The 22,820-nt window shown below is 37.3% G+C and overlaps 3 protein-coding genes across 3 annotated transcripts; 1 reads left to right on the plus strand and 2 right to left on the minus strand.

The window, feature by feature from the left end:
* Nucleotides 1–208: 208 nt before the first annotated feature.
* Nucleotides 209–5,721, minus strand: osgin2 (oxidative stress induced growth inhibitor family member 2). Its single transcript, XM_073847470.1, has 5 exons — nt 5,633–5,721; nt 5,353–5,489; nt 5,056–5,247; nt 4,663–4,754; nt 209–3,659 (listed from the first exon to the last, which is right to left on the minus strand). The coding sequence occupies exons 1-5, from the start codon at nt 5,697–5,699 to the stop codon at nt 2,393–2,395; spliced, it is 1,755 nt and encodes a 584-aa protein (XP_073703571.1). The 5' UTR covers nt 5,700–5,721; the 3' UTR covers nt 209–2,392.
* A 7,027-nt stretch (nt 5,722–12,748) lies between these two features.
* LOC141343204 (protein FAM237A-like) lies at nt 12,749–13,177 on the minus strand. Its single transcript, XM_073847804.1, has one exon. The coding sequence runs from the start codon at nt 13,175–13,177 to the stop codon at nt 12,749–12,751; it is 429 nt and encodes a 142-aa protein (XP_073703905.1).
* A 969-nt stretch (nt 13,178–14,146) lies between these two features.
* Nucleotides 14,147–21,432, plus strand: gtpbp10 (GTP-binding protein 10 (putative)). The gene is made up of 8 exons (XM_073847805.1): nt 14,147–14,303; nt 16,439–16,632; nt 18,687–18,778; nt 18,978–19,122; nt 19,893–19,966; nt 20,099–20,151; nt 21,141–21,248; nt 21,331–21,432. The coding sequence occupies exons 1-8, from the start codon at nt 14,271–14,273 to the stop codon at nt 21,430–21,432; spliced, it is 801 nt and encodes a 266-aa protein (XP_073703906.1). The 5' UTR covers nt 14,147–14,270.
* Nucleotides 21,433–22,820: the final 1,388 nt, after the last annotated feature.

Raw genomic sequence — 22,820 nt, forward strand, 5'->3', positions numbered from 1 at the left:
AAAAGTGGAATATTCTGCAATGGCCAAGTCAATCTTCTGATTTCAAATTGATTGAACATGCATTTCACTTGCTGAAGACAAAACTAAAGGCAGAAAGACCCACAAACCAACAACAACTGAAGTCAGCTGCAGTAAAGGCCTGGCAAAGCACCACAAAGGAGGAAACCCAGTCTCTGCTGATGACCATGAGTTCCAGACTTAAGCAAAGGATTCTCAACAAAATATTAAAAATGAACATTTTATTTATGATTATATTTATTTGTCCAGTTACTTTTGAGCCCCTGAAAATGGGGGGTCTGTGTATAAAAATGGTTGTAATTCCTTAGCATTTTATGTTATATTTTTGTTTAACCCCTTGAATTAAAGCTTAAAGTCTGCACTTCAATTTCATCTTGATTGTATCATTTTAAAACTATTTTAGTGGCATACAGAGCCGAAATTAAGAAAAGTGTGTCAGTGTCCAAATATATATGGACCTGACTGTATATCCAAATGAACAGAATGTAATAAACTTTTTGGGATAAGGCCATGTTTGTGCATCATTGTTTTGTAGACAATAAAATGCATTGGCTCATTATTAGCTCAAGGTTTTGGAAATTTTGTGTGTATTAATGTACATTAATTGTGCGTTAAATGGCATTTCACAGCGACAACATTAGTGCAGACTGCAATGTAATCTTTACGTACTAGGCCTTTTGCCTAAGTCATCTGCTCTTTCAATATTGCTTTCTTTTACTCCTTAGTGCAAGCCTCCTTGACTTGTGCTGTGTTCACACTGACAGATATTAAATCACTGACGTTAAGAGTTTCGGAGCCGTTGGTGTTTAGTAGGCATTCCTATTCTGCCTCTGTATCCCACTCAAGCGACAAATCATTGATAGTGGCTGCAGCTTTTAGCTCTGCTAACTTTGTCATTTCTTTTAACACTTATTCCTAAAGAGAACCCAGAGTATTAAGACTTGTATGGCATAATATAACATAAATGATGTCTCTTACTGAAATATGTAGTTGAAACCTCAAAAGATTTACTTATTTTAAAAATTCACATTATTTTACACATATTTTGCACTATAGGGGGCACCATTATTTAGATTAAGTCCAAAATTAAGATACTGATATGATGCCACGTTGTGCAACTTTTGGTTGTAATTTTTAGTTGAAGAGCAACAAGAGAAGTGATGTAAGTCTTCACTGCTTTCCTAGCGATAAGAAGGGGAGAAAAGAATGGGAAGATGCCTGTGGATGAATAAAACCTTCCTAAAGACCTGTGTCTTTCTTCTCTCCACTTTAGCCCTGATGGCTTTGAGGCTTTTAGTAGACCACAGCTACTGCAAAAGCTTACAGGTGGCGACGGATATAAGCCCAGACCTAAACCAAATGTTGTACCATCGTTTTTCCCCACAAGGAGGATAAACGCCCACAGATATCAAGTGAAATCAGCACTGAGAAACTCCTTCAATGGCTGTGGCGTTATGACAAGCGTCGGCATGTTAACATCCTGCCAGGATGGTATCTTGCCAAATGGTCTCTGCCATTTGTAAGCTCTTTCAGTAGCTGTGGTCTTCTGAAAGCCGCAAAGGCATCAGAGTTAAAGTGGAAAGAACAAAGACGCAAGTCTTGAGAAAGTTTCACTTGTCCACTCTTTTCTCCGCTTCTTATTGCTAGGAAAGCAGTGATGACTTACATTGCTTCTCTTGTTGCCCTTCGACTGAAAATTTACAACCAAAACCACACAATGTGGAATCGTATCAGTACTATTTTCTGAGTTGTGTTGTGGTAAATATGGCAATAGGTAATGCCAGTAGCTCACCGAATGCAACCATTTGACATAATCAAAATAGTTGTCCAAAATATGTATTAAAGTCCAAAATATGTATTAAACGATCTGTGTTTTTTTAAATAACGAAAATCTTTCATGGATTTTCTACTACATATTTCGATAAGAAACATCACTATTAAGCCATACAAATCATACCCAGACATACCTTTCATGATGTTTGATTGCTTTGTCGCCACAAAACACTGTCAGTGTGAACACCCCTTTAGGCACTGCAGTCATAATTGAGAGATATGCTATCTACGACGTAATATAAGAGCAGGTAACTAATTACAAATAACAAGGCAACTGATGACATTTGTAACAACAAGAGGTAACGCACACTCCATCTAGACTTCGAGTGACATTGAAATATTGGCACATTATTCCTGACCAGCAAAAAACTTCTTTTGAAAGACAGTCAACATAAGACACCGTTGGGAAGAGAGTAGTTTCTTCTAGCTTCTGTTTGTTTTTATAAGTGTACTTTCTCTCAAAAGTTGTAGTTTTATTAGTATTCACTGCATACATATAAAAATTAGATGTATTCCAAGACTCTTGTCATCTCTTGGAGCTTTAGACAAATCCTCCTCCTCCACCCCCACTTCCTTCTCTTCCCCGTCCTTCACACCCTCCTTCCTCGGCGATCAGTTTCCTGTTCTTCTTGATCCTCTGTTTCAGTCTTTTGCGCAGACAGCTAGCAATGCCAAGAGCGCCTCCCTTTATGAAGCGTACAAAGTTGTCACCAACAAGGGGTCCCATGGCAAAGAACCCAGGCTCAGCGTTGCACTCAAAGGTGTACGGGTTTATGTCGACAGGATTCTGTCTGCAGGAGATTGGCCTGCTAGGATCCAAGCCAAGGTACTGCCCTTGCTCCTTTAAGAAAAACAAGTTGGGATAGGTCCCGATAAGAACTAGCACCATAGAGACTTTGAAGACTCTAAGGACACCATTGGATCCTCTCATCACGCAGTGCATGTCAGGCTGGAAGGAGAGCACACAGTGCTCAGGGAAGCTGGTGTAGTCAGGGAACAAAGATGGACTAGGAGATGTGGGATTGGCGACAGGGGATGCTGGGTAAACTTGGGAACACATCATGTGGTAAACCCTGTGATATTCAGGGTAAAGTGTCTTTGGCAACTGTTTGAAGATAAGACCTGGGTCATCGGCACGCTTGCGGAATGCATGCAACACGGAGACCCTATGGTTCAGGGCACAGAGCACTGCGTCGGCTGCGCTAAGCCCTGCTCCTACTACCAGCACAGGGTCAGAGGAAGAGCCAAGGTTTCCGTGACAGCTGACAGCCACCCCAAGGTCACGTACGCTGTGAAACACATAAGGGAGATCTTCCCCCTCTACTCCCAATCGAGCCGGAGAGTCAGAAGCCCCTGTTGCTAAGACAACATTCTCTGCAAATAAGCTAAAAGGGACATGAGTGTCACCTTGGAGTTGCTGGTAGCCCCTGACCTCCCAGAGTCCCTGTGAAAGTCCTTGGGAACCCCCAATACTCTCTCTCACTCCTTCTTTGCCTCTTTTATCTTCATCCTCCTCCCCAATATCAACACTTCTACTGCTATTCTCCATTCCATTTTGCATCTCATTGCTAAACCCATTTACCAGTCCATTCTGACCATTCTCAGTGCTGTTCTTATTGCAATAATTTTTCACACCACTTACACTATTATTTTCAGTCCCAAGACTGTTTTCATGACTGCGGTGAAGTTTTTGAACAGAGGTGACATAGGCATTGTCGACAAAGTTCTTCTGGAGGCCCATGAGCTTGACATAATTTTTGTAGTAGGAAGAGATCTCATCTGGAGTGGCTCGATCATTGGACACCAACCTGTGAGAAAAGCCCATATTGCATCAATCTCAGATCTTTCTTTTGTGTTTGAAAAATTAGACCGTATTACTGCTTGAGAGGAACCTATCTTCTTGATATCTTTGAGAAACACTAATGCAGAAGTGTCAAATCCTGCTCAAGGAGGCCTACCTTCCAGCAGAGTTTAGTTCACTGGATTCAGATGTGCCTTGATGCCTTTCTACCATGGAATGCATCCTCTGTAGGAAGGTCTGGACACAGCCCTTGACAAGCTGGTTCTGTCATTAATTACTCACCATCATGTTGTTCCAAACCCGTAAGACCTTTTCTCATCTTCAGAACACAATTTAGGGTAATTTTGATGAAACCCGAGAGCTCTCTGACCCATAGATGGAAAGATTCCTACCATGTTCAAGGCCCAGAAAAGTACCAAGATGATCAACAAAGTAGTCCATTTGACATCAGTGGTTCAACTAATGTTCACAAGAATACCACGAAGCATGCGTGTGGCGGCACCACTGACCCAGACCCAGGGTTATGACACATGCGGCCTTGTTTACACGCCGGAGAAAGATGTGCAGCCGTACTCTCGTGAACACGCGTCCACAAGTGACGCAGTAGAGACTAAAGTGGAATAAAGTCGTTATTTTATTTATTTATTTATTTTTTGCCCAAAAAGTATTCTCACAGCTTCGTAAAATTTCAGTTGAACCACTGATGTCACATGGACTACTTTGTTGATCATCTTGGTGCTTTTCTGGGCCTTAAACGTGGTTGGCTTGCTGTCTATAGGAGGGTCAGAGAGCTCTCAGATTTTATCAAAAATATCTTAAATTGAGTTCCGAAGATGAAAGAAGGTCTTACAAGTACTCTTACGAGTAATTAGTGACAGAATTTACATTTTTGGGTGAACCCTTTAATTAGGTTTGGAACAATACTTTGCAGTAAGGAGGCTCTTCAGAAGCAGGACATGACACCCCAGTATTAAAAGAAGCCACCATCAGTTATCCCCCATAGTACATACCTCCTTTTGCCTGGTGTCAAATCTCTGTAGTTGACTCCTGGTAGCTCCATCCATATACCAAGACTAATGGTCAGCATTGAACCTTCCATTGCCTTAGAGACAAGAAAGAAAAGTATATTTTGTCAGTGAAGGAAGTTTAGTTAAAAATGATTGTTAGGGTCATAAATTCAGATACAGGTTTCTTCACATTATGTAAATTGTCTTATAACTAGTGTATCAAAACTCTTATACCAATACCCTAACCTGTGATAGTGAGAAAGTCTTACAAAGCAGTAGCACAGAAACTTCTCAAACCTTCTCAAAGATAACCTGGCAGTTAGAGAAGCTTTTATTAATGAATCAGTTTTGATTAATAAGAAGCATTAACCCAACTGTATTAGAGAGGACACTCACATGCCAGGCACCACCAGGAGTAGCTTTGCCCAGGACCAGATGAGGAATATGATGTTTCTTTTCTAGCCTCCATTGCAATACTGAGGGAAACTCAAAGCCCAAATCTGCATTTGGATGAAGGAGTGTGTCGAAGAGCACCGCCAAAGGGTTCCCTGAACGCCCCTCTAAACCTTCGCAAAGAAACTCTAAATCCTACAGAAAGACACACTGGTCAACTGGTTTACTGCACATTTCTGATTGTTCACAATTCAGTTCCAAGTTAAATTTCACAACCAGTTTTGACACTTGTCTTTTTACCTGTTCAGTGATGGGAAGCTGCTTGGCTTCCTGTAGTTTACGAAAGAGGATAGGGTTTGGGTGCACAGCCATTGGATCTAAATAAGGAGTATACCCACTCAGAAGGTACGACAAGCATATACCAGAAGGACCATTACCTGTGACGGGAAAAAGTGAGAGATACAGGTGGAAATGTTATAATGGAATCTACTAATTAAAAGCCATCAGTACGGGTTGATGCCGTGAACATTGTTTTTTCATCAGTAATGAATCTGATAACATTTGCTCCTTGATGACTCACCAATGACGACTACTGGCACAGTTCGAGTACAGTCCCTCGGCACAGTACTTTCTTCCAGCAGAGGCATAGTGGCAGCCAGAATTAGAGCTGGCACTGATAAACACAAACAACATTTGTTAAAGGGATAGCTCACCCAAAAATGAAAATTCTGTCGATTTTCAAATTCTGTCATTTTTTGAATGTCGTTATTTTTTTATTTGCGCACAAACAAAATTTTCGTAGCTTCATTAAAATTAGGGTTGAACCACTGATGTCACATGGACTATGTCCTTACAATGTTTCAGGGCCTTGCTGTCTATGCAAAAGTATAAAACTCTCGGATTTAATCAAAAATACCTTCATTTGTGTTTGAAGATGAACAAAGGTCTTATGAGTTTGGAAAAACATGAGAGAGAGTAATTAATGACAGAATTTTCATTTTTGGGTGAACTATCGCTTTAAACCGTAGGCTTATATCTGATGCAAGTTTGCATTTGTTTTGTTTTATTTTGATGATTTTGTTCTTACATTTACCAGCTGTTTTTTTCTGCACAATTTTTTTTAGAACCAAACTAAGTAATTTCTTTCCTCTTGTCATATCTCATGTGCAAAATAATAACAAAAAGATCACCAACTATGTACACAATGATGGCCTTGCTCAGACAGTCTTCCCTGCTGAGCTAATGCTAGCATTAGCACTGCCGTTGCTTCCTGACAAAAGCAAATCAAAATCAGTTTTATGTAGTGAGGCACTGTTATCTGAGCGCTCTCATTGTCTCGACTTGACGGGCGTAAATCCCCCCTGATTACACCTCAGTTTGGCATGTAATCCATGCTGCCCCTGTTTATGTTTTTCAAAAAAGTGGGCTTGGCATGCTGACAGTCGGCACATCGCAGCCGCCCGTCACAACCTGTTTTTCTTTGACCCTGGTTGTTTACACTTTTCAGAGAGAGTGCGCAGGATTCCAGGCATAACCGGGGTGAGGATGGCGGGACAGGGGTGTGTAAAGGGGTGGAGGAGAGCATTGGCAGGGTTTGGAACTGGCATTTCCACCCCACTGCCCCATTTAACAGTCTCCAGACCACATTCACAAGGGGTACTCACATGGGCTGACTAGCCCCTTGTTTTTCAAACTCATTTCTCTGTTTTCAAAAACGACTAGATCCTCATAACATGAACTACACAGGTTTCTTTGAATACTTGTTTCTGACTGGTCAATCACAGAATTCAGTGGTCGAAGATTTAATTTGGCTGTGCTCTGCTCTGGCTGTTTTGATATTAGACCCTGGACCCAGGACCACAAAACCAGTCATATTAAATTGAGACTTATACATAATCTGAAAGCTGACTAAATAAGTTAGGATAGGACAATATTTGGCTGAGATCAAACTATTTGAAAATCAGGAATCTGAGAGTGCAAAAAAAAAAAAAACATTGAGAAAATTGCCTTTAAAGTTGTCCAAATGAAGTTCTTAGCAATGCATATTACTAATCAAAAATTTTGATATATATTTACGGTAGGGAAATTACAAAATATCTTCATGGAACATAATCTTTACTTAATATCCTAATGATTTTTGGCATAAAAGAGAAATTGATAATTTTGACCCATACAACATATTTTTGGCTACTGCTACAAATATATATGCTACTTATGACTGGTTTTGTTGGTCAGGGTCACATTTTAAAGTATTTTCCTGCTATTATGACTGCATTATCCCCTATTTAACAAAGCCAGTGCCAATAACAATTTAGAATGTTCCAGCTGGTTTAAGTTGTTGATAAAAGTATAGTCAATAGAACTAAGTATACTGCTGTTTTGTGAAGCAGCAGTTTGTCCATCTTTGACATTTGAGATTTAAATCACAATATTTAACTTGTTTAAATTCTTAAGACCCTGTTTATCTACTTTCATATGATGGGAAACCAAAACAGACATGGCAGGACACACTAGCGGTGTGAGTACATTAAAAGTGTAAAAAGAGTTTGTACAGCTAGTTTGTGTGTGTGTGTGTGTGTGTGTGTGTGTGTGTGTGTGTGTGTGTGTGTGTGTGTGTGTGTGTGTGTGTGCGCGCGCGCGCGCGCGTGTTTGTGTGTCGTCTAGACAGGGCTATCAGTGAGTATGAAGCTCAGACTGGATGTTATGTCAGTCTGTATACATACATGCACGTGTCTGTAAAAAGCACGTGTGTATGCATGTTACGCATAAGGTATACGCCCCCAAAATAGTAGATGCACACTTAAAAGACAACGACAAGGCAACTGTTTAAAATAATTATATTTTAGAACAGTATTCGGAAAGTACTCATTTTAGACATTAACTAACGATGTAACAATGTTTCCATGTTACCTGCTTTGAATACGCACATCATAAATATTACAGGCTAAAGTAATTTTGTCTTTATGGCCTATGTCTATTCAAACACGTACACCATATCTGCACCTTCCTAAGGCTCATGTTGTTAACAGCACAGAAATTGTAATTGTTTCAATCCTTCAAAGCAAAAACTTAATTTTTCGTAGAGATTAAATGACAACAGTGACTGTAACTTTATGCGAGCAGTAAAACGCGAGCCAAACGAGAAGCTTTAGCTAAATATCAGATATCAGATAATATGTGAAAATGATGTTTGATTTTAGTCTGGCACAATTTAGGTCAGATCTACAGTCGCATGTTTACTGTTTGGAATAGTTATAAATACATTTATGTAGTGATGTCCTTACCTCCAAACGAAAAATCTTCAAAGATTCTGTTTTTTCAGATTCGCGTATCTCTAGATGGCTCGGGATGCTGCACGCGGTATAAATAGTCCGTATCCCTAGTGGGAGGTTCCAAGCCGAGTCACAGGATGACATGGACGACTGGTTTTATAAAGATGCTGCTGACTGTTTATGTAAAACCTCCTGATAACTAAGACGTGAGTGATGCTGAACAATATTAAAACAGCGCACACGTTGCTGAATCATAAGCGTTACTCCAGAGTAGCAGCAGGGAAAAGCTGCTAGGCGTCAGTCTCCATCCAGCATCATCTGCGCCTCGTGCCGCACCGGCAGGCATGTAAAAGCGAGCCCAGATACGGGGAGTCTGCCGCTCGCACATGGTATCAGAGAAATAACAGCACGCGCTTTTGCCGTTTAACGGGAGGAAACTCAATCGATCGGTACTCGATGCGTGCGTCAGCTTTGCAAAAAACATCACTTTAACGCACACCATGTTGATTCTGCGTAATAATAGCAAAATGCCTCAGTAAATGTTTCTGTATTGGTGGGTTTTATTCTCAAACGACTTTTTGTTGTTGTTTTTATAAAAGAGGTTGTTTTATAAAGTAGTTTTATAATCATTATGATGACTTGTTCTTGGTTCACTGCGGGTGTTGACGGTACAGCCGTTACACGAGTGTTTTTAGTGCCCTCGTTGGAGCGCAGCTAGATTAGGACAATACAATTACAGTCTCACGTTGCTTAAATCATTAAATTACTCTCACACGTAACAGAGACACCTGTTAATTTAGGTCAGTTAGGTACTGCTCCGATGAAACTCTTGGGAAGTGAACAGGACAGTTCGGTACGGTGATGGTTGAGAAACATAGCCTACAGAACGTGTCACTGGTGACCACCGGATGGCGTAAGTAAATGTAAAACAAAGTTTTCTTAACCTTGCTACTCCTTCGTGAAGTCCGTTACTGATCCCAAATTATTACATGACAAAAACTGTGGTTAGTAATGTAATCTATTACATTACACATTTGAGGTAATATAATCAGACAACGTTTTCATTACTTTTGAACTCGTTTATCACATTGATTTAAATCGCGATGAATCGCATTCAAAATAAAAGTTTTCGTGTACATGATATTAGTGAACTTTTTATATCAAAATGGTACAAGATTATCTTATTTAAATGAGTGCAGTCAAACGATTAATCGCGATGAATTGCATCCAAAATAAAAGTTGTTTACATAATATGTGTGTACTGCGTATTTATTATGTAGGCTATATATATACACACACGAATGTATATTTCATTTACATTACATTTATTCATTTAGCAGACGCTTTTATCCAAAGCGACTTACAATTGGGAATACAACAAGTGATTCATCCTAAGGAGGCAGATCAACATAGGAAGTGCTCAAAAATAATTAAAATTGTTAGATGAGTACAAGCTAGAAAGGGAAGATCAAGAAAGAGAGGAGAAAAAAGGTGGATCATCTGGTTTGAATGAAAGATAGAGCTGTGTGTCATCAGCATAGCGATGGTAGGAGAAGCCATGCGCCTGTATGATGGCCCAGAGATCTGGTATATATGGAGAAGAGGAGGGGTCCAAGAACTGATCCCTGAGCAACCCCAGTGACCAGTTGATGAGTTTTGGATACCTCCCCTCCCCAGGCCACCCTGAAAGACCTACCAGAGAGGTAGGATTTGAACCAGCAAAGTGAAATCCCTGTGATGCCCAGCGATGGACAGGAGGATCTGATGATTCACCGTGTCAAAATCTGCAGATAGGTCCAGCAAAATGAGTACTGATGATCCGCAAGGCTTCAGTGACAGACAGTAGCGCAGTCTCAGTTGAATGGCCACTCCTAAACCCTGACTGGTTAGCATCCAATAGATTGTATATATTTAAGAAAAAAATGTTATGTTTATATATTAAAAAATATATATTTATAACATCAGTTATATGAATATAAATGTATGCATGTAAATATCTTTGAAAATATAAAGTGTATGTGTGTGTAGTTATCTGTTGTATCTTTTATTTTGGATGCAATTAATTAATCGATTAATCATTTGACTGCACTAATTTAAATAGGATAATCTTGTACCATTTTGATATAAAAATACAAAGAGAATATATTCCATTCATTGTTATTAACAACATGAAGTGCATTTAAACACAATGTTACATCAGTGTTTCCCAGACTGGGGTCTGTAAAGGAACTGCAGGGGGGTTATGAGTTTAATGAAAAGCTAATATTTAATTAAATCACAAAAATGTAAAATTAATATGAATCATCTTAAAATAAAATCAAACTTACTAAAAAAATGAAATATCTTATTTGTTTACCTGCGTGTCATGTGACCATTAACCAACACCAGAGAACTGTGAACATGTAAATGTGATACTTAATTATTAAAATATTTAATTTGAAATCTCGGGTACTTCAAATAAATTATTAATATATAATAATAAATAATTAATATATACATATATACACACACACACACACACACACACACACACATATATTTTGAAAATACATGTATTTACATGTATATATTTATATTCATATAACTGAATTTAATATAAATATTATTAATATAAAAACATTTTTTCTTAAATATATACATGCATGCATGTGTATTTATATATACATAATAAATATACACAATACAAACACATATGTATTATGTAAACAAAAACATTCATTTTGAATATGAATAATCAACGATTAATTGTTTGACAGCACTAAAATAAATATATTAGGTGAAAAAAATTCATATGACAAAACAACTTTGGGAATGCCTGCATTACATGTAAATAAGAAATAATGTGAATTTTTGATTTTGCCTTCCAAAGACATATAATACATGTAATACTTAAAAAACCTACTGAGTGATAATTCATATAAAAATCAATTAGTTGATTCAGTGTTGAAACACTTCTTAAACCTGAAATGATAAATTCAGTGGTCAAATGCTGTGTAGCACCTGACTAGTTACTGATCTTTGTGCGAATGTCCACAAAACTGGAAGACTTTCTGACTGCAGTAGGCTATTTAAAAAATTTAAATATTTTATATCATTTTAAAATATAAAAAAGGGATTAGGGAGAATAAATAAATCATTAATAAAATATTGCTATTGTGTGGATAATGTGTAATTATGTAATCTGTAAAAATAAAAATAAAAAATAAACTAGTCTGATTATGAGTATTTTAAAATGTAAAATATAATTTTAAGTATTTATTAGTTATTTATTTTATTTTTATTAGTATTTTAATTTCAGTTTTAGTTATTTAAGCACTTCAAGTCAAACTAAACAAATATGAGACATGGTGCATTGACAACTAGCTTTTTTATATACTATATTTCATGTAATATATATGTTTATTATTTAAACATATAAGTATTTATCGGCTATTTTTTTTTAAATGTCTATACGTTTTTGTTTCAGTTTTATTTATTTAAGTACTTTAGGTTAAACTAAACAAATATGAGAAATAGTGCCTTGACAACTTTTTTTTTATTATTATTACTTGTATTTTTTTTAAATATATTTTTATGATTTTTAGCTTTAGTTAACTGTAATACCCTTGCCGGAAACCTTCAGATACTGATGTACTAAATATAATGGTGGAATAGGAAGAAAGGAAGAAAATCATGGTTCACCACGTCACTGTACATTACTCTTTTAACAGACAAAAGTAATTAATTATTGTGCCATACTGTGCCTCAATGAACCTTATGCACTCAGCGATAAATGAGTAAATATTAATTAGTTAAGTAGAGAGAAATAATGGCACAAAATCACTCAAATGAATCATGCAAAGTGAGAGAAAATGCTAGTATTCTGAAGTTCAACACAACACATCAGAGCTTTGTATTAAATTTGGTACTGTATATTTTAACATGGCAGCTGTTGACTGTAATTGGGCAGCTGGTAGCCTACCTTAATTAACTGTTGATTTGCAGTATTGTGATTGATTGTGATTATTGTCTGAGACTGTTGTGGCACTGCAGGGATCTGCCAGAATGATGGTGTTACACTGATGACTCACAAACTCAAGGTTCATTTAGACTATTCTATTACCCCAGGTGTGTATGTAAATTTTACTCTAGACAGCCAAACAAATACATTGTATGTCCTTTAAATTATTACGGCCTAATATCTTTTTTTTAAAGAAATGATTTCGAAGGTGTGAAACATGTTGCAAATGCATAGACATAGACAGCACATTCTTAAAAATATATATGTTTTAATATTGGTTCGTATGTATTATGTTTGACACCGTTCTAACAGAATTAAGCAGAATTAAGATAATTTAGCTGCAGTTTGATAGACGCAAGTCACACCGTAATACATTCTATCTCTATATTTTGACAGACATGAAGTTAAACACACAGTAAAGTACCTAGATCTTCATCCCTTCTGAATGATAAGTTAACACTTTGATGATTTCTTGCCTGGACGCACTGGCCCGTCTGCCCAGTCCGTGCGCCCGTGCGAGCACACAGTCCACATACTTCTCCCAAAAGACCTGCGCCAGCTGCATAAACATGTCTTGATGTTTGGGTTGATTAGACCCGCTCAGGTATGTCATGAAGTCCCAGAGCCCAGCAACTGTATCTGAAACGCGCAATTTACGCGCTTGTATTACTGCCAGCGATGACGCGTCCCAGCATTCACGGTTTATCTCGCCCAGCTGACCGGGATCCTTGCCGCCCCCTGTGCCCTCGGTATTGAGCATCTCGAGACTGGGTATAGAGTACGATGATGCGGTGGCGAGCATCAGCAGACACACTAAGAGAAGGCGCCACCACTGGCCGTCTTGGAATCCCATTAATCGTCCTATTGGAACCTTTGGAGTCAACAGTGAGATCTTGAAAACTGTTGCAGAAAGTAAATAAAAACAGTGTCCGTCTTCATCGTTTACAATTTTATAGCTACTAACCATAAACAAATTGCCACATAAAACAACAGCAAAAAGCCATTTGTCTCCTACCAGAGCAAGTGAAATGGTTACATGTAATATGCTACTCAAAATAATTCACTTACAATGTTTAGTTCAGTCTGTTCTGTCCTGTAGATCCTTTTCCGTTCATACCTTTGAGGCGAATAATTGGCTTTGAGCGAGTGTTTAACGACTTACAGAGTCTTTTAAAGCACTGCTCGCCCACGTTTCAAACGTCATGCTGTTGATTGTAGCCCATTCCACTTACACTAAAAACCACCTGACGTGAAGAACATAATTGAATTACAATGAGGAGCACAAGTACTTAGAGCTCATGATTAGCCTACTGTCATAAAAATATGATTTATTATTATTATTAGTTTTTGACAGATAGACAAAACCTAAATGATCTCACTCAAGAAATTAGTTACATAATAATTGTATTTTATTATATTATATTTTATTCTTTAGTTGCTAGTATTATTTGGCGAAATCTGTAAAATTCGGGGCGGAAAAAATGAATAATAATAATGAGAATGAGAATGATAATTAAAAAAATTATACTTAATATAATAGTTTAATTCAGTTACATTGTTCGCATTGCTTGGGACGTCCAAATCATTCGGTCTCTTTCTGTGTAAACTGTTTACAAAAATACAAATATTCCTACTTTCTTATTTATAAGAAAGAAAAATCTGGCAGTAGTAATTATGTGCACAGTTAAATGTGAGCAAGCTCCCTCATAGAGATCATATTATCACTACAAGGACTGAAAATTACGACGTGTTTATGCTGACGGAGAGGCGGAGACGTGTAATGGACAGTCCTTTCAGCCAATAACAGCACACATTGGTATGTTTCCGGAAGCGCACACGTGTTTGTTCCTTCACTTCAGCGATGCAGAGTCGCTAACATTGTAACTAAAAACAGACAGATTTTGTGTCACTTTAATTCAATCTTTGCCTTGGGGCGTTATTTCGGGATGGTCTGGACAAGCAGAATTTGTTTCCGGAAGGTTGGTAACGTTGGCTAGTATATCGAATGACATTTAGCTAGTTAGTAATAGCCCGACCTTCACATGCTCAGTTTATGTGTGTCATTAAAAGTTCGTGTAGCAAATTACTATGTAACTAATTACTGTTATAAACATGATGCTACACTCTAAAACACCTTTGTCACGTGTTAAGCATATTGGCTGATTAATAGAAATCAAGCTGACATATAACGGTGCCAAAAATTAACATTATCCATAATTCTGTTTTAATATTAACACAAATTAATGGTTAATTATATGTACGTTTTCCACGGTCTAATTTCACTATATGTCAGCGGTTGTTGGATGACGTAAATAAGTAGCCTAGATATTTTTCCTGATGTGTTTCTGCTGTAATCTTGACGTTTGTTAACCCCAGAGGGAATATGCTACAAAGTGCGTCATGTTGGGAATTCTCTTTTCTCTTTAATTTAATAATCCTTTAATGGGGGTTGCGTTTTAGCTCCTGCTCGCTCAACTGTCACTTAAAAGGGACATTATTTATGATGTTGGATTAGTTCAAACATTCTTAATGAAATCCATTTGTGTGAAGTATGTGAAATTAATAGTTTGTCTACAAACATAACACCTGACTGGAAACTGTGGTTTGCAATCCTAGTCCCACAGCACAAAATAAAAGTATCCTGGCACATTCTTCACCTCTTTGAAGTGCATTTGAAGAATTTATATGCTTATTTTTTTAATAGTATTATTAAAAGTACTTATTAATGTACCATGCTTTAAAATTAGATTGCATTGTTTGCAGTGCTCCATGGGATGCCCAGTTCATATGCATGTACAGTTGAGATCGGAAGATACCTACACCTTGCAGAATCTGCAAAATGTTAATTATTTTACCAAAATAAAAGAAATCATTCAAAATGCATGTTATTTTTATTAAGTACTGACCTCAATAAGATATTTCACTTATAAGACGTTTAGTCCACAAGAGAAAATAATAGTTTATAAAAATTACCCTGTTCAAAAGTTTACATACACTAGGTTCTTAATATTGTGTTGCTACCTGTATGTTTTTTTTTGTTTTTTTTTAGTGATTGTGTTCATAAGTCCCTGCTCACTGTTCTTCAAAAAAATATTTCAGGTCCCACAAATTCTTGGGTTTTTCAGCATTTTTGTGTATTTGAACCCTTTCCATTCATGATTGTATGATTTTGAGATCCACCTTTTCACACTGAGGACAACTGAGGGACAGAAGGGCAACAATTGCAGAAGGTTCAAATGCTCACTGATGCTTCAGAATGAAACAATGCATTGGAAAACTTTTTGAATCTGAAGATCAGGGTAAATTTAACTTATTTTCTCTTCTGGGAAACATGCAAGTAAAAAAAAGATATTTAGACAAAATAAGAAAAATGTACACATCTTCATTCTGTTCGAAAAGTTTACACCCCTGGCTCTTAATGCATCGTTTTTCTTTCTGGAGCACCAGTGAGCATTTGAACCTTCTGAAATAGTTGCATATGAGTCCCTCAGTGTGAAAAGAAAATTTGTGGGACCTAAAGGATTTTTCTGAAGAACAGCGGACAGTTTAACTGTTCAGGACAAACAAGGGACTCATGATTAACCATCACTAAAAACACACAGCTGTGGATCATTCAGGTAACAACATAGTATTATGAAACAAGTGTATGCAAACTTTTGAGCTTGGTAAATATTTATAAATTAAACAATTATTTTCTTATGTGGACTATATGTAAATGTCTTTTATGTGAAATCTTATTCAAGTCAGTACTCAATAGAAAATAACATGCATTTTGTATAATTTCTCCTATATTGGTAAAATAATTAACATTTTGCAGATTCTGCAAGGTGAATGTAAAGTTTTGACCTCAATTGTACATTTTTAAATATAAGTTTAGCATTGGGTAAGGTGGTGTAGAGAGAGAGAGAGAGAGAGAGAGAAATTGAGGTGGTTCATCTTTCTCCAAGGGGTTTATTGAATGGGCAGGGACAGGTAAATCTCAAATCATTTATACCATAATAATAGAGACAGACTACAAACTAGGCAAATAATGGAAATAATGGAATGCATTCTGAACAGTTTCACAAACGAAATGTTCTACTAACTTTATCTGTTTCTTTTCTTTTTATTTCAGTATGGCAACTTTGTGGATAATATACGACTTTATGTGAGGGGTGGGAGTGGAGGAATGGGATTGCCTCGTTTAGGGGGACATGGGGGAAATGGTGGAGACGTTTGGGTGGTGGCCAAAAAAGGCACTACAATAAAGCAAATCAAGGACAAGTACCCTAACAAACGATTCACTGCAGGTGTTGGTTCAAACAGCAGGTGAGTAATTTTTTTATTCTTCTAACAAATAGAATAATTTGTAAGTGAAATGCCAATTGTCAGTAATACCTCTGGAAGTCAATAATAGGAATTTCCTATATTATAGCCAAAATATTTTTTTTTTTCAATATAATAATTTATATATGTGTGTGTTTTAATCCAGAAGATCATTAAAATTGATATGTATTGTTGATGTTTGATATTAAATTGATATTTTTATTTTGCATTTAGATCACTTTAAAACTTGTCACAAGAACCTATTATATTTTTGCAGTAACAGATTGTGTGATCTCTCCTATTGATTGTTTGTGTCAGAGTGAGATCTCTGAAACAGATGTGTTGTAGTTGTCATCCTTTTGTCTAGTGAATCTGATGTGAGGAACTCTATATTTTTCTGATATTGTGAACACTTACTTTCTCCATGTAGAGTTTTCAAGAGATATTTAGCAAGTCAAAACTTCTTTTTTCTATATAGCAAAACAGCACAGGCGACCCCCAAATGTCAGGTTCCAGAAAGTGGTCCATAAGACCCATGTACTGATTTCTAAGTCTTTATAAGTCATGCAAGGAGGTTTTATGAGCGCAGATTGCAATGTAAGATGTTATTTATTCAAACATTAAGTTTATTGCATGCTGCCATAAGAACAGTGCACTGAAGATGGCAGGAACAAACGATTCTGTGCACAACTTCTTTGATTTGCATTTGTATCATTTCAGGCTTAAATGTGCAGAAGTGTGTATAATTTGGGAGAATGAAAAATATTTTCAGTGAAATGCTCATTTTTGTCTGCTTTTGCTTTTTTTGGCTGTTAAATGATTTAAAAAAACAGAAAGTGCATAAAAAGTTGAACATTTAAAAATGATAACAGATGATTTTTTTATGAAGGCCTGTTCCTGCCATTGAATTAAAAATTTAAAAAGGCAATTGCAACTTTTTATCTCAAAATTCAGACTTTTTTTCCTCACAATTGCAAGTTAGCATCTTAAAATTCTGATTTTTTTCAGTTGTAAAGTCAGAATTGCAACATAAACTCGCAAATGCAAGTTGTAAAGTCTGACAGTTTTTTTTCTCAGAATTGTGAGAAGAGAAGTCAGAATTGCATGTTTTTGCAAAAGTCACAATTGCAAGACATAAACTCACAATTCTGAGAAGTAAAGTAAGAATTGCAAGATATAAACTCACAATTCTGACTTTTTTCCTCAGAATTGTGAGTTTATATCACAATTGTGTCTTCGCAATTTCACAATATCTCGTAATTCTGACTTTATAATGTGCAATTGCGAGTTAAGTCAGAATTGTTGAATATAAATTCGCAATTCTAAGAAATCTGTCTTTGTAACTTGCAATTCCAAGTTTATTATAGAAAGAAGTCAGAATTGCTAGAAAAAAATTTGTGAGATATAAAGTCACAATTGCGAGAAAAGTAAGAATTACAGTATACAATCTCGCAATAGTCAGAAAAAAGTCAGAATTGAACGTTTTTTTGCTTTGCGTGTCTGACTATATTGCTCGAAATTGTGTTTATATCTCACAATTCTGAGAAAAGAAGTCAGAATTGCGAGTTTGTATCACACAATTCTAAAAAAAGATGCAATTATTAGATGAACAAATAGAATTAGATGAACAAACATCACAAATAATTGCTCTGCTATACAACACAATGTAAAAATGTCAGGTATGTGTCTTAGTACGTAGTGAATGTGCTTTCCTGTTATCTCTTCTCTACTCATGTTTTTTTCTCCAGAAATACACACAAATAAATGTAAAGTAATTTGCGTGTAAAACATTTTTTTTTTTAATGAAAACTCTACTCCACATTCACAAACGCTTGGTATGCTACTAATTTGTAAGTTAACCATTGATTGGATGGCAGAGTAAAAACATACTAACATTTTTATGAATTTGAAAATTTATGTCAGAACGGCTACTCGTGTTTCAATAATTAGGATCAATGTTTAATTGTTTTGAGAAATATTGTATCTGTTTTATTTTTTGTGCTGATTTTGTAGTGTAAAGACTGAAAGTCAAGTGTTGTGTCGTGCTTTTTTTTCAGTATTCATGCTCTGAAAGGGAATAAAGGAGAGGACACCCAGGTCTTCGCACCTGTTGGGATCAGTGTTACAACGGACGATGGAAAAATCATAGGTCGTTTCATTTACACCCCTCTACAACATACAGATCATCTAAGTTTTCCTCACACATCCTTCACGGCTTTATTTGACATGTTTTTTCTACACATATTCTCTCACCTTTGCACTTTTATATCAAATGCAATTTTGTGTTGTTTGCACCCTTTCATATTGTACTCTTATCTAAGGGTCATTTTATTTATTTATTTTTTTAGGAGAGTTGAACTGTGAAGGAGACAGTCTTTTGGTGGCCAAAGGTGGTCACGGTGGCACTCTTCACTCTGGGTTCTTACCCAGTAAAGGTCAAACCAGACAGATACGGCTGGATCTCAAACTCATCGCAGATTTTGGACTTGTAGGGTGAGTGTCTACACAGAATGTGGACTGGGAAAGTATTACTCAAAGCAAAGCACATTAAAGGGTTACACCACTCCAAAATAATCACTTACCCGCATGTTGTTCCAAACCTGTAAAAGCTTTGTTTGTCTTCAGAACACAATTTAACAGGGAGGCTTGTCACTGTTCCATTGACTGCCAGGTAAATATCACTGTCAAGACCCAAAGAAGTATGAAAGGCATCGTCAAAATAGTCCATCTGCAGTTTGTGTCCAGCGGATATTCTCCAAAATGGTGCTTAGGTGATGCAGATAAGACGAATTGTTGAATAAAGTCTTTATTTTTATTTTCTTTGCATACGAAAAGTATTCTCGTCGCTTCATAAAATTCAGATTGAACCACTGATGGCAAATGGACTACTTTGACGATGCCTTTCATACTTTTTGGGTCTTGACAGTGGTTTACCTGGCAGTCAATGGGACAGTGACAAGCCTCTCGGTTTTCATCCAAAATATCTTAAATTGTGTTCCAAAGATGAACGAAGCTTTTACGGGTTTGGAAAGACATGCGGGTAAGTGATTAATGACAAAATTTGTAACTAAAATGAGGTAGGAACAATGCACAAACTAATGTATAATCAAAACAAAAATACATAATGCATAAACTATGTTTTTGTGAAAGCTGCTAAATGTCACAGTTCTCATTTCATTGTTTTCTATTTATATATGTATATATGTATTTTCACACATCAAACATTTGAATGGATTTGGGCCTGTATTTTTTTCTCTCGACAGGTTTCCCAATGCAGGCAAATCCTCCTTGCTGACTGCCTTGTCTCATGCTAAACCAATGATTGCCAGCTACGCTTGTGAGTACTGAAAATCATTTAGAAATTAGTTAAACTAATGTAGCTTAATTAATAGTAACCTAATGATAAGGAAAGCTGAATTTTAATAAATTGCCACTTTTACAATTATCCCTTGTTATTTTCCCTTTGCAGTTACAACTTTAAGACCTGAAATTGGAAAGGTTATGTATGATGACCATAAGCAGGTAGGATGACAGGCTCTTCAAATTGTGATGACATAAAACCACTTGTAGCACTTAGCACTTATACTGCGTAACAAGCTTGGTTTTGACCTTCTCCCATAAAATAGTCGGAGAACTAAACCAAAAATTACAGTGATAGTTTAGTGATAGTTGTTCATAAGTCCCTTATTTGATCTGAACCGTTAAACTGCCTGCTGTTCTTTAGAAAAATCCTTGTTCCCACAGATTCTTTTGTTTTACAGCATTTTTGTGTATTTGAACCCTTTGCAACAATGACACTATGATTTTAAGATCCATCTTTTCACTGAGGACAACTGAGGGACTCATATGCAACTATTACAGAAGGTTCTAACGCCTACTGATGCTTCAGAAGGAAAAATGAAGCATTAAGAGCCGGGGGTGAAAACCTTTTGAATTTGAAGATCAGTGTAAATTTTACTTATTTTGTCCTATGGGGAACATGTAAGTATCTACTAGCTTCTGAAATTGATATCTAGGCAAAAAAAGAAAAATGTACAATTCATTCCCTTCAAAAGTTTACACACTAGGCTCTCAATGCATCATTTTTCCTTCTGAAGCATCAGTGAGTGTTTGAACCTTCTGTAATAGTTTCATATGAGTAGCTCAGTTGTCCAGTGTGTCATCAAGTGTATGAAAACTTTTGAATGGGGTCATTTTTAAAACTATTATTATCGCTTGTGGACTATATGTAAACATCTTCTATGTGAAATATCTTATTCAGGTCAATACTAAATAAAAAATGACATGCATTTTGTATGATAACTCGTATTTTGGTAAAATAATTAACATTTTGCAGATTATGCAAGGTGTGTGTAAACTTTCGACTTCAACTGTATATACAATATCTACATACAATATACATTTTTGATGAACAGACCTTCAGCAAATATAATTATGAAATATACTATATAGTGTGTGACTTCTTTAGACTGATGCCAGAGTGCGTTACAGAAGTTTGTTTTTCTCTAAAGGTTTCAGTAGCAGACTTACCAGGACTCATTGAAGGTGCTCATGTGAACAAAGGCATGGGACACAAGTTTCTCAAGCATGTGGAGAGAACCAAGCAGCTCATGTTTGTGGTACTGCATTTTGTCTGTTATGTGAACTTGAATGCTAGTGACTGTGAATGATGAATAATAATCTCATGTTCTGATGTTTCAGGTCGACATCTGTGGGTTTCAGCTAGCTAGTAACACTCCATTTAGGTCTGCATTTGAAACCATACTGCTTTTAACTAAGGTAATAATATATACTACCATTTAAAAGTTTGGTAACACTTTATAATAACGTTCAGTTGTAAGTCTTTTATAAGTGATTAGTTAATGATGAAATAATAATTTACAAAACATTCACAAATGATTATTAAGTGATATGCTAACAATTTGTGTATGTTTTGTTAATTCATTTACAAGTCATTTACAAATTAATTTACAAGTAATTAGTTAATGATGAACTAATTATTTACAAAACGTCTAGGTTGCGAAGGTAACCCACGTTCCCTGAAGGAGGGAACGGAGACGTTACATGGGATCTCGCTTGAGAGACCGATCATCTCTGAGCCTTATATAAAAAGGCCAATTGCAAATTGGCGAGTGGACGTGCGCGCCGGCCACGCCCCGTACATACGGGTATATAAGATGGCCGCGCGCATCACTCAGTTAGGCTTTTGCTGAAGAGCCGATCGAGCCGGCGTCAGCGCGACGCCAGGGGCGTGGCAGGGGAATGTAACGTCTCCGTTCCCTCCTTCAGGGAACGTGGGTTACCTTCGTAACCTAGACGTTCCCCTTCAGTCGAATCACTTCGACGTTAAATGGGAACTATCCCTATGGAAAAGGCCACGACCCTGACGCCGCGTTACGCAACAACCTCACGTGCTGACAAGTATACGTGCCGGCAGGCGAAGTGTAACGTAACCTTCCCAACGCCCTGAGGCCCAATAAGGGGGCCCTTCCAGGGATGCCAGTTGTACTGAAGCATGGGTTGGGGGGGCGGAGCACATGAATTTTACATGTGGAAATGAGAATAATTCAATATATCCATAAAGGTTTTTAGGGATATACGAGGGAAACAGCGGAATAATAAAAACTAAGCCACGACCTGCGGGGCGAAGGAGACCCAGGCAGGATCACAGTGCAGGACTACTCCGCGCCTAGCCCTGACTGCGGGGCAGGAGGACCCAGGGTTCGCCGGAGGGAACATTCTGGGAAATAGCGCACGGATCCACATGGGAATGGCGCAGCAAGCCGACACCAGCCGGTCTTCCCGCTCGCCTGTGAGTCCTCATGTTAGGACACAGGAGAACGGCCTCTACGCAAGGTTGTAGAACCAAGCGAAGGTAGGGTGTCGCCCAGCCCGCAGCTTCTGGTTTTTACATCTGCTGGTGAGGAGCCATGAACCAAAGATCACGGCTGTCCCTGAGTATAACAGGGAGAAGGCATCTACCACCCATTTAGCCAACCTCAGTTCGGGGAGCATTCCCTTTCTGCTGAATCCCGAGGCAGATGAAGCTGCTTGGTGCGGCTGAAGTGCCGAGTGATTCATTAGTTTCACATTTTTAACGACACAACATCGCAAGGCTGGGTCTGCCTCCTCCGGGGCAGAGCTTGCAGGTTCACCACCTGATCGTGGAAAGGCGTGGTGGGAACCTTGGG

Source organism: Garra rufa, chromosome 9 (genome assembly GCF_049309525.1).
Source record: "Garra rufa chromosome 9, GarRuf1.0, whole genome shotgun sequence".
Classification (NCBI taxonomy): domain Eukaryota; kingdom Metazoa; phylum Chordata; class Actinopteri; order Cypriniformes; family Cyprinidae; genus Garra; species Garra rufa.